The 12,500-nt window shown below is 33.8% G+C and overlaps 2 protein-coding genes across 5 annotated transcripts in view; one reads left to right on the forward strand and one right to left on the reverse strand.

Moving 5' to 3' along the window:
- The window catches only part of LOC144965121 (zinc finger protein basonuclin-2-like), a 61,652-nt gene extending 58,457 nt beyond the window's left edge, over window positions 1–3,195 (reverse strand). The window contains exon 1 of the mRNA XM_078900070.1: window positions 3,091–3,195. Within this exon, the coding sequence (XP_078756196.1) occupies window positions 3,091–3,105 (15 nt within the window). The 5' untranslated portion in view covers window positions 3,106–3,195. The remainder of the gene's footprint in view (window positions 1–3,090) is intronic.
- A 3,856-nt stretch (window positions 3,196–7,051) lies between these two features.
- LOC144965122 (centlein-like) overlaps window positions 7,052–12,500 on the forward strand; it is a 44,092-nt gene continuing 38,643 nt past the window's right edge. Inside the window, exons 1-4 of one of the 4 annotated variants that reach the window (XM_078900077.1) lie at window positions 7,052–7,136; window positions 8,285–8,383; window positions 10,096–10,160; window positions 10,721–10,809. In XM_078900077.1, the coding sequence (XP_078756203.1) occupies window positions 8,323–8,383; window positions 10,096–10,160; window positions 10,721–10,809 (215 nt within the window). In that variant the 5' untranslated portion in view covers window positions 7,052–7,136; window positions 8,285–8,322. The other 3 variants (XM_078900073.1, XM_078900074.1, XM_078900075.1) reach the window with 3 other exon arrangements.

Here is a 12,500-nt window from a genome sequence, read left to right on the forward strand (position 1 = left end):
TGCTGCTACTACTACTATTACTACTACTATTACTACTACTACTACTACTACTACTACTACTACTACTACTACTACTACCACTACTACTACTACTACTATTACTACTACTACTACTACTACTACTACTACTACTACTACTACTACTACTACTACTACTACTACTGATGATGATGATGATAATGATGACGAGGATGATAATAATAATAAGAATAACAATAATAATAATAATAATAATAATAATAATAATAATAATAATAATAATAAATCTACTACTATTACTACTCCTACTACTACTACTACTACTACTACTACTACTACTACTACTACTACTACTACTACTACAACAATTACTACCACTACTACTAACTACTACTACTACTACTACTACTACTACTACTACTACTACTACTACTACTACTACTACTATTACTACTACTACTACTTATACTACTACTACTACTACTACTACTACTACAATAATAATAATAATAATAATAATAATAATAATAGTTATAATAATATAATAATAATAATAATAATAATAATAATAATAATAATAATAATAATAATAATAATAATAATAATAATAATAATAATAATAATAATAATAATAATAATAATAATAATAATCTTACTCATTTCTTATTACAATCAGTTATCTTCTGAATTCTTGGTTTCAGTTTTCTAATTTGGCCAGTTATGGCTCCATGAAAAGCCTGCTTAAAACAAATTAAATCATATTTAGTAGAGGCAGCCTTGTGGTGACTGATTCAAATAACTTTGACACGTTATACCTTTTTATTAATCGTTTGACGTCATGATATTGGCACATAAACACATGAGTTTGTGTAAAAATATCGAATTCCATGGTTATGATTTCGTTCGTTTCTTTGTTTGTTTGCTCGCCCAAGTGTGTGTCTGCGCGTGTGTGTATGTGTGTGTGTGTGTGTGCGCGCGCGTGTCTGTGTGTTTGTATGTGTGTGCGTATGCATAATATCAGTATCAGTTGAAGTCGTTTCATTTCATCATTATCATAAGAAAAATTGAACCTGGGTTATACCGATGCCAAAAGAAATAATAAAATTGAAAGGTGGATGGAGGGTGGGTCAGCACTAAACAGGGACAGATCCTACCTATTTTTGATTGCAAGGACAAATTAATGTAGGTAAGTAGTAAGAGTCGTATTGCTTTGTACAACCTGGTTCGACCAGATGGCGACCCATAGCTCAGACACCCAAGTAGTCACGGGTGTTGTGTGTTGAGGTGAGGGACGCCACTTAAAGACGCCTGGCATCCATTAAGGATTTCCTGGATCACATTGTGAGCACCGTGCTCATATGACGTCACTTACAAACGACTGCAGTGACGTCATCCACACTAAATGGTAGGACTGTCTACGTTGAACGATAATATAGATATTCCTCTTCTATTATTACTTTCCATTGTGTACATTTACGTGGCTTTGTTTCCAATCCAGGAGTTGTTGTCATCAATGCCAAATCTTTTATGACATGCGACATGGTCTTGGATCATGGACTTTACCCCTAAGTCATAGTCATAGAAAGAAATACATATTATAATATTATGGGTTCGCTCTGCAAACGCCAGAATCATTTTATCATATTGTTTATCACCGAATGTTATTAAATGTAGCTCTCCTCTATTCTCTCCTTATCACTTTTCTCTCCACGTCACACACGATCCACAGACACACACACAAACACACACACAAACACACACACACGCACAAACACCTAACTCCCCCCCCCCCCCCCCCCCCCCCACACACACACACTGAATCAATACAGAAAAATTATCAGGAAAATGAACACGAGGAAATGTTAAACTTCATTAATGACATTTATAGACAATGACGTTTCGGGTCTCTCCCTTCATTAATAGAAATGATATTATTACATGTTAAAACTATGACGGGTGGATTTCCTATATTTAGATATTTTTTTTTTTAATACGGCAATCCAACAACAGAGAAACAAATAAAATCACAGGATGTAGGACATTACAGAACCTAGCGTCTTTTGTTCATTGAATTTTTAATCATTAAAAAACCGTTACTTCTTATTTCTTTAGACCAAAGTTGTTTACAAATGATCATATTTTTCATTTGATTTAGGTAAGTTATTTGTTGTTGCCTAGTGATTGCTCACCTTCAATGCTTTTAGTCATTTATGCATTTGTTCCGATCTTGAAATAAGCGGAGGATTCGAACTCGGAGCATTTTTATGTTCATTTCAAGTAAGTGCCGACTCATGTCAAAGGGGCTAATTTAGCCGCTTGTTACATTGTCAGTTTTTCTTCTTTAGCACTGTTCTGTATGATCATTCAACTCAGGCGTGAGTATCGGGCTATAGAAGGAACAAAATTGACGTCACTCAGATCTTTGTTTTTGTTTTTAGCCAGTCATTTTTATGAGTAGTTCTCACTAAATTCTATCAATCTGACTATAAAAGTTCAAAGTTACACATAGTTTTGTGAGTTGGTACATTATATCCGACGGGCGGATGTTGTGAGTATGTTGGATAAACACAAATCATCAATTCAAAACGTGGTGGACATTGAAAACAGTGATAGTGCAAGTACAAAAAAAAAGGACCACGAACAGCCGATTTACATTCAATGAAATGGAAATTCGCTTCCACAAATCCTGTTGGGAGAAAATTTAGCATAATAAAACAAATGAATTTTGGTGAAAACTTGGAAAAGCGCTATGTGCATATTTTTTGTTATATGTCTATAACAAAGTCTCAGACATCGATGATGGTTATAAAAAAAAAATGACACCCGTCCGCGGGACATCATGAGATGCCGTCACCTAGGCATTCCATGATGGAATATAGATAATCCATCAAACAAACGTCTGATATTGGACAAAGTGAGCAAAATGGGGGTTAATAATCTTGCCCAAGGGGAAAAAAACGAAAGTGCATGAGACCAGTAACTTCAGGATCACAGTGCAGTGCTTTTAACCATTCGGCCACTTGGCCCTCCGATGATTATTGGCAAGGATTATCTATTAAAACTTTTCTCTTTTTTTTTTAAATACAAAAAAAAAAAAATACAAGGTATCACCTTATGCTCAATCATGATGATCTCTCGAAATAAAAAAAAGATATCCTTCCAAAAAGATGTGAAAAATTGGCGAATCAGAACACAATCACAAAACAGATAGTGGTATTTGTTTCTTAGACTCCAGTCACGGTAATGAAAGAACTAGACGCTGATCTGGATACGAGTCTAGCGCTGAAACAAGCATAGACGTCAGCTTTGTTTAAAATACCCCTGAGCTTCGTGAGTATTGGAAGAAGAACGTGTGACGTCATATCATTATTATAGTATTATCACTTCCCATCATTTCACAGAGACTTTTGAGACTCATCGGGAGACCCTACCCCCCACCTCCACCATCTACATACAACACACACACACACATACACACACACACACACACACACACACACATGACACACATCTTCAGGTTTTCTTCACAGTGCTGATTCTCTTCACCACCTTAGCACGAGTCTGACTTTCATTAAGTCCATTAAATCAGAAGTACTCAAAGCCACGTGTTCAAACACACACACACACACACACACATATATATATATATATATATATATATATATATATATATATATATATATATATATATATATATATATATATATATATATATATATATACACACACACGCACACACATATATATACAAACACACACCGACCAGCGTCAACTATAATATCGTCATCACCAGGATGTCATGCCCAACACCGACCTCATACTTAATGACGTCATCTTTATTTACCCAGTCAAACTAAGCAATGCTATGTCCCCCATAGTTGACACCTTTATGGTGTCAATGAGTTCGAAGGACCTCTTTATCTTAGTACTAGTGCTATCGTTACAAAGAGTCCTTGTCTTGCTGTGTTCGATTCAAGATTCTACATCTTAAAATGCTGACAATAAAGGAAGAGGAATGGAACTCGAACACAAACCTCTTTCGGTTAGACATACACTAACCATAAACACAACCATGTAACCGCTCATATCGAATCTCTCGAGTATAAAACATCACCAACTAAACTAACAATTTTACAAAGAGAGTGGACATACAATGTAGCCTCTACTGCCGTCAGAATTTGAAGGGAATTATCTATTCTAAATTTATATAATCTTTAGGCCTTCCATTTAATTTCTCCTCTTCATATTGATTTCCATGGAGATCCATTTTTTTAAAGGCTACTTTCCTCTTATATTTTTTTTCTCTTCCTTTCATATTATTATTATTATTATTATTATTATTATTATTATTATTATTATTATTATTATTATTATTATTATTATTATTATTATTATTATTATTATTATTATTATTATTATTATTATTATTATTATTATTATTAGCATTATTATTATTATTATTATTATTATTATTATTATTATTATTATTATTATTATTATTATTATTATGTTGTTGTTGTTGTTTTATTTTTGTTTTTTTGGGGCTTTTTTTTTCTCTTAACCGTCATATACTTATTTGCAGGCCTGATCACCCAAATTGTATGGAATCATTTATTTGGGCTGCTTCTTGTAATGGAAATACTCTAAAATCAACACAAACAGTTGTCAATTACAATAATGTTTAATCGTTTATCAAACCTACAAATGTGTGCATGTAGAAGTTGTTAACACAAGTTGTCCTGGCCTTGTGATGGAACAACCCTCGACCTACGTTTTTGGGTTGTTTTATTTTTTTGGGGTAGGGGTATCTACGGTATCTATATATTTATCTATTAATGAATTAATGAATTGATTAATTGATTAATTCATTTATTTACTTCTGTGGCTTTATTGGTTTTTTTCCCCTCACTATTTGTTTACTTTATTGCTGCCATGTTAATACTCCCAGACCAACGCAAAATGATATTCTCCATACAGCTGGGTTGTTTTTTTTTTCTTTCAATTATTTTTCTAAAGTATATGTAGGTTCTTATAGTTTTGTTATTTAACAAAAAATTCGAATAAGATGATCTGGTGCTTTAACATCGAGAAGAACTACTAGAAAGTATGTCCAACTACTTTACAACTTTTTATTTCCTTTCATTAGTAATCTTTCTACATGTTACCAATCCATGGCAACTCTGATTTGTGCAAACACAAAATATATAGTCAAAGAATTACATGTAGTATAAACAAATGTATGTAGTGAAAGGTAACAGCAAAAAAGACACAAGGGGGCAAATATATAAAGAGAAAGAAAGAAAGAAAGAAAGAAAGAAAGAGAGAGAGAGAGAGAGAGAGAGAGAGAGAGAGAGAGAGAGAGAGAGAGAGAGAGAGAGAGAGAGGCGTTGACATATTATCTTTAAAAGCTTCTTTTGTTCCGTTATCCCTACAACCACAATCATCATCAACATCATCATCATCATCATCATCATCATCATCATCATCATCATCATCATCATCATCATCATCATAATTCATCATCATCATTATCATCGTCATCATCGTCATCTCATCATCATCATCATCATCATCATTATCATCATCATCATCATCATCATCATCATCATCATCATCATCATCGTCATCATCATCACTCTATAAAATACAGTATATGTCTCATATTTAGACCAATTTTCCGCTTTGTGGCTGGATAACTTCCATACTGTTCCTTCGTCGTTTTGGTTACTCTCAATTGTTGTCCATCGGCAAAACTGTATCATTCCAAGGGTAGCTTTCACACCTTTAGCTTTTCACAAATTTGCATTCCCCTTTAAAGTTGAAGTCACTCGAACCGACAAAGGTGTGAAAGGAGACCATTTTTTTACGATACATCCTAAACTTCAATCTGCTTCCAACAAAAAAAAAAAAAATAAAAAAAATTTATAATAAATAAATTAATTAATTAAAATGAATTCCGGTTTTGAATCTTTTGAGATTGAAGCAGAGCACATGTGAACGTTGGGCTGTATCAGTCATTGTATGCTGGTCGTTGTTTCAAGACATCGATTGTCAACGTTGCGTCGATCAGCACAAATTTTGTGAGGTTGGACAATACAATTATATCAAAGAGACGGTCAAATAATGAGCAGCCAGTGCATTATCAAATAAAACAGCATTTAGGACTCCAACATGTGGCAAGGGTGACCGGTTTCGAATTAAAAAAAAAAGAATATTGAAAATTAGGAACAAACCGTCATCTCTTCACGAAGATAAAGATCGAAACATATTTTGTTATTTTCATTTTCTTGAGCCACTTTCATTTGTTTTATAAACGATTACAAGGGCTTATCCACATTGCTATTAGATTACAATATATATATATATATATATATATATATATATATATATATATATATATATATATATATATATATATATTGGAACCTGTTGTTGATCAAACAATGATATAAAAAATCTTATCACTTTTATTAACTCTTATTATGGATCGTGAGCTATATGAATAGATTTATACAATAAATATTTTATATCTATTGCTATATTAAAGGTCGCAGCCGTGTACGAATTTAAAAACCACTAATCAGAGCAATGCACCTGCAGGAAATGTGGAATGCTGCCACTTTTCGCTGCGATGTGGAATGAAGTATACCTAACCATCTCATGTTCGATTGAATTTATTCTAAATGTCGATGTGACAAAATAATATTGAATTACATAATTAATGCAGCACCCACATACACGCCTCTCTGCCGCCCCTTTCCCAATTCCATTTTTTCCTGTTATTTTCATCATCCAAGTCCTCCATTACCCCTATTACGTCGTTTCCGCTTCACAGACCCTCCCTCCCTCCCTTCCCCCCCCCCCCCCCCCCCCCCCCTTGTAAGAACTCCCAAATAATTTCCCACAATGATTCTTATATTATATTTAAAAAATAATTCAGAAAAGTGAGTGGAGCGGGCACTTATGATGATGATAAAAAGAAATGAAGTGAGTCAAGACAAGATAATAATAACCACAGCGTTGGTTGACAAAGGGAGATAAGTCCTCAAAAAGTATTGAGTACACTGAAGGTACTTGTTACTGGATAAGTTCGAAAGTAACAACAACAAAACTAACCGATGGCGTAAAATTGCTTGTAGCTTTCAGATAATTTACTAGTAAATTTATTTTTTTGCTAATAAATAACATCTTATAAATGACATCATTCATCTTAAATCTTATAAATAGAATTTTCATGTTCTAGAAAGGATTTAAAAATTAGCGAAAACAGAAATTAATTGTCGTGATTGTTTTTACTGGTAACTGGCTCACTTGGCGTTGTTCATGAAGAGAACCCAATTTTATCCAAAAAGTATGGTCTCATTGGGACATTATTTTTTAATCCCTGCATTTCGTGATAATGTTTTGATTTCTTATCCCACAGTTTATTGAATGTCGGTAAAGCATACAGCTTATGATTATCGCTGCATTTATATGACTTTTTCATCAAGTTCCAACTTGCTTTTTCCATTCTTAACTTTCACTTTCATCAAGACCAAGCAGCGCTTCAAACTAACTCCGATCCACAATCTTAATCTGTCGGTTAAATAAAGACTTCAAAATGTGTGAGGTTTCAATAGATTTAGAGGACATATAGTAATGTCCATCTCTTCCGCTTGTCCTACTGTAGGTGCTTGTACTTGTATTTATAAATTAAAATACAATTCAAATATAGACGTCTCTAGATAGATAATTCAAATTGCGAATTTGGGGCACATTTTCAGGCGGAAAAAGTAATTTACTTCTGTCCCACTTTTCTCTAATGTATCAAAAATTTGTTTGTGACCACATCGAGGGGATATTGTTTAACAAATGCAAGGGATGGAAACTGAAATTATGGTTCCATTTGGCCCGGGATTATGTTGTCTTTTAGTTTAAGGAGCGCCTCTATTGCCATTGCGATGCTAGGGCTAGAGAGGTTTTCCACCTATTATAAATAATATTCCAAATTAGGTTCTCATCAGCATCCGCCATAAATAGAAATGAAAGACTTTTTCAATTCTTATAGATTTTTGTATATGAAAAAAAGTCCTTTTCCCCCCAAAAAATATTGCATTGAAACGTACCCTTAGCCTTAGCCTTAAGTGATTATATTGATGGTAACGAGAATCTGGTATTGTCTCTGGTGAAAAATCTTTTGTGAAGCATATGTAGCTCCGGGAAACAGAGGAAATGTTATTATAGATATGTATGTCTATATCTCTATACTGGAACGTATGTATCTGTAACTTATCTGTACTTTTCCTTTCTCTTTTCTTTTTTGTAGATGCTGTCCTTGGTGAAATGTGAACCCTTTGTAACAAAATGAGCTTTCCAGAATCTTTATATGTTGGCCTTTCGTCATCACCCCTCTCAAATATGAAAGGTGAGAACCATTCTAGGATCATTGGTGTTATTGACCTAATACTTGTAAAAGGATTGTATTTATAATATGATAGTGTAAGATTGTTCAATTTATTACTTTGGATTTCATTAATCATTACATTCTTTATTTACTTTATATCTAAATATTTTGAGCAATTGTCAATGAAGATGCAATCTAAATGTTCTACTTTTGCCAATAACAGAAATAATTAAAAGTTGTATTTTGTTATCCAATGTTTTTTTAAAATATTTATTTTCTTCGTGCGGCTATGTGGTCTTGCCTTCGGACCAGAAGGTCCAGGGCCTGAGTCCCGCTCTGAGTGGTGCATGATTGACTCCTTGGGAAAAGCTCTTTATTCACATTCTCTGACTGTATTCAGGTTTAAAATGAGTACCTGGCCGTTAACAGTGTTGTTTGTCTCTGTCAGAAAAAAAAATGTAATATTGTCTAGCAGGCGTCATGGGGGTCCTTTTAGCTAATTGGTAGAGCACTTGCTTCACAAGTTCAAGTAAAGGGATCAAGAGCGATCCCGATTGCAGTCAAGATTTTTCCCGACCCCTCTTGTTCACCCAACAGTGATAGGGTAGCTGGGTCTGTTTGATCTGGCAGAAAGTACTTTGCAATAGACTAGCATTCTATCCAAAGGGTTGCATGCAATTGCTATTGTTCGTTTCATGATATAGAAACCAGGATTACATTCTGCTTCGTGGGCCCAATGGCTCTGGAGGATTACTAACAAAAGTTATGTCTCATCCTACATGATAAGTGTTGCTGTTGGCTGGGGACCCCTTGAAAAATGCTCTGTACTATATAAATTCTCAAGTTTTCTTTATCAATACAAGTTTTTACCTTAGAGGGTCCTCTACTTCAATCGCCAGATGTTTTACACACCATTTTCTAGTATTTTAAACAAAAAAGGTGTTGGTTATTTAAAAATTGCAATATAACACAAGATCAAAACCTCTATATATGGAATAAGTAAATCACATAGTCCAAATTAAAAAAATTAAAAAAATTAAAGCACTCTATGAAATGAAGGCTAAAACTCTTATTTTTTAGATGAACAAGTCAGAAATTTGTGGCAACAGCATCAACATGTGGCTATATGGTCTTGTGGTATGACACTTGCTTTCGGATCGGAAGGTCCTGGGTTCGAGCCTCATGCTCAGCGCATAGTTGAGTCCTTGGAAAAGGTTCATTACTCACTTTCACTCACCGTACTCTGGTGTAAAATGAGTACCTGGCCGTTAACAGCGTTGTCTTTGTCCAAAAAATTGTAAAATCACCCAACAGGCGGCATGTCCCGTCCTACATGTTAAATGTTGCTGTTTACCAGGGACCCCTTGTAAAGTGCTTTGAGCTCATTTAGTGGATATTGCGCTATATAAAGCTCAATTTTTTTTTTTTTTTTTTTTTTTTTTGTTTTTTTATCAACATGATATTTGAAAAGTATCAATTTTTGTCCCAATTCTGCTTTATCAAAAAATCAAAAGCAAGTTGTTGTAAAATTGTTGAGCTTGACTGAAATAGGCATTAGTTATTCTCTCTCTCTCTCTTTTTATTTTTTATTGGTGTTGCCATCTATATAATAGTAATATATACGGACAATTGCATTGTGTAACTTAAGTTTGTAATCATTGCTCACCACACATAAATGATATGAATTGTAAATTATTTAAATGTTGTAATTTTTTTTTTTGTCTTGGATCTAGACTCGGACATTGGTGGAATACTGGCCGAAAACAGAGCCTTGCAAGCAGAACTAACCCAGTGTCAGGTATGTCATGTAATAGTGTTCATTGTTTGAATTAACGTTTTACACAATGTTTGATCTTTTTATTATTATTATTATTATTATTATTATTATTATTATTATTATTATTATTATTATTATTAATTATTATTATTATTATTATTATTATTATATATTATTATTATTATTATTATTATTATTATTATTATTATTATTATTATTATTATTATTACTATTTAAAATTTTGGGTTCGAAACCAAATGAAATATAAAAGGCTCAAAGCCTTAGAGGGGATTCTCAGTAGATGGCTAATGATGTACTAGTCAATTACAAAGGGGTAAGGTGTAAGTATGACCCAGATCGTGAGTCTTGTATTAATTTTGCCAGGATGAAAGAGATATTACATAGTGTTTTACATCAGAATTATCAGATTGCAAACTGTTAATTTCTTTCACTTATTATTTTTTTGTTTGTTTTGTTTTTAATAATAATAATAATAATAATAATAATAATAATAATAATAATAATAATAATAATAATAATAATAATAAATTATCATCATCATCAACATGAATTCTTCAAAGGCTGACAAAGACTTTGTGTGGTCATTATGGAAACGCCTCCAAGTCTCTAACCCTGATGTCACAGAGGCAATTTCTTTAGTAATCCAAAGGTAAAGTCTCTCTCTCTCTCTCTCTCTCTCTCTCTCTCTCTCTCTCTCTCCTCTCTCCTCTCTCTCCTCTCTCTCTCTCTCTCCTCTCTCTCTCTCTCTTCTCTCTCTCTTTTTTCCTCTCTTCTCTCTCTCCTCTCTCTCTCTCTCTCTCTCTCTCTCTCTCTCTCTCTCTCTCTCTCTCTCTCTCTCTCTCTCTCTCTCTCTCTCTCTCTCTCTCTCTCTCTCTCTCTCTCTCTCTCTCTCTCTCTCTCTCCTCTCTCTCTCTCTCTCTCTCCTCTCTCTCTCCTCTTCTCTCTCTTCTCTCTCTCTCTCTCTATCATTATATATATATATATATATATATATATAATATATATATATATAATATAATATACAGTAAAATTACTTTAAACCGAAAGAAGCTAAACCGAAAAATACCTTAAACCGCAAAGAATTTAATAAATTGTACTCGTTTCTTCATTATCTTTGTACAAAGTCTTCTGATGAACCGAAATACTTCTAAGCAGGACTTTCTTTAAACCGAAACAACTTGAGAGCACCTTCCCTCTTTCTCTCTCTATTTTTCTTCAAAAATTTGGGAAGGTGGCCACACATAATAATGCCCGGCAATATTAAACAAAGAGCGAAATTGTAAGATGAGGGTGAGGGTATCGGTGGGGTTGAGGGCTAGACAAACACTTCAATCACTGCACTTGGGCTTGGCCATCACCACAATCGTGCAGACTGGAAAAGGAAGACAACGGGTGACTGGCAGGCGAAAAAGTAAGAAAGAGGGGGAGGTAGGGGTGTATCAGGATGTTCTCGCTCTTGTGTTGATGCTTTGGAACTGACTGGATTTTCAACACGACAATAAGGGGGGGGGGGGGGGGGGGGGGGTGTGTAGAACAACTTACCATTGACATGCCATTTCATTTCCACTTTGTTTAAATGTGTATGTGAGGGTGTGAAAGGGGCGGGGGGGGGGGGGGGGGGGGGGGCTTTCTATGTAATTAGGCCTTTGAACCTAATGGCTTTTCAACAAAAGAGGGGGGTGTAGTAGACAGCTTAGCAATGACATGCCTTTTCATTTTCATTTCACTTCACCTCTGAGTAGCTGCGCATCATTCATTATCAATTATCGCACACGAACTTTTGATCTTATTTTAGCTTTACATTTTACTTAAAGATGTTTAAAATAAAGCACTGTACTTATTATACGTTAAAATAATTGAGCAAGACGGGGAGATATGTTAAAAAACACGGTATCCAGACTCAACTTTTTCAACAATTTTGAATGGAAAAACAAAACCCCAAAAATATTTTTTAAATACATCAAAAAAAATAAATAAAAATAAAATAAAATTTTTAAAAATTAAAAAAATTAAATGGTTACCAAGACGGCATTTATTCAACAACTTTGTTTAAGGGGAAACAACCCGTGTTGCGATTAAATGAGCAATTAAATAGTACCACCCTTGAAAAACATCGCAAAACGGGAACTTGCTTTAAACCAAAATGTCTTTAAACCGAAATGGTTTAGAAGGTCCCCAAAATTTCGGTTTAAAGTAATTCTACTGTATATCCCAAATAGTATATAATTTGAGTTTCTTAACATAAATAATTCTTTCCGTATTAACTGTTGCAATGTGACATTTTCTTTTTCCAATAAATCAACTCAGTGAGACAGATCTTTAAGTCAGCATGCATATCCA

The sequence above is a fragment of the Berghia stephanieae genome, chromosome 2 (genome assembly GCF_034508935.2).
Source record: "Berghia stephanieae isolate SIO BIC M18660-M18661 chromosome 2, UCSD_Bste_1.3, whole genome shotgun sequence".
NCBI classification, from domain to species: domain Eukaryota; kingdom Metazoa; phylum Mollusca; class Gastropoda; order Nudibranchia; family Aeolidiidae; genus Berghia; species Berghia stephanieae.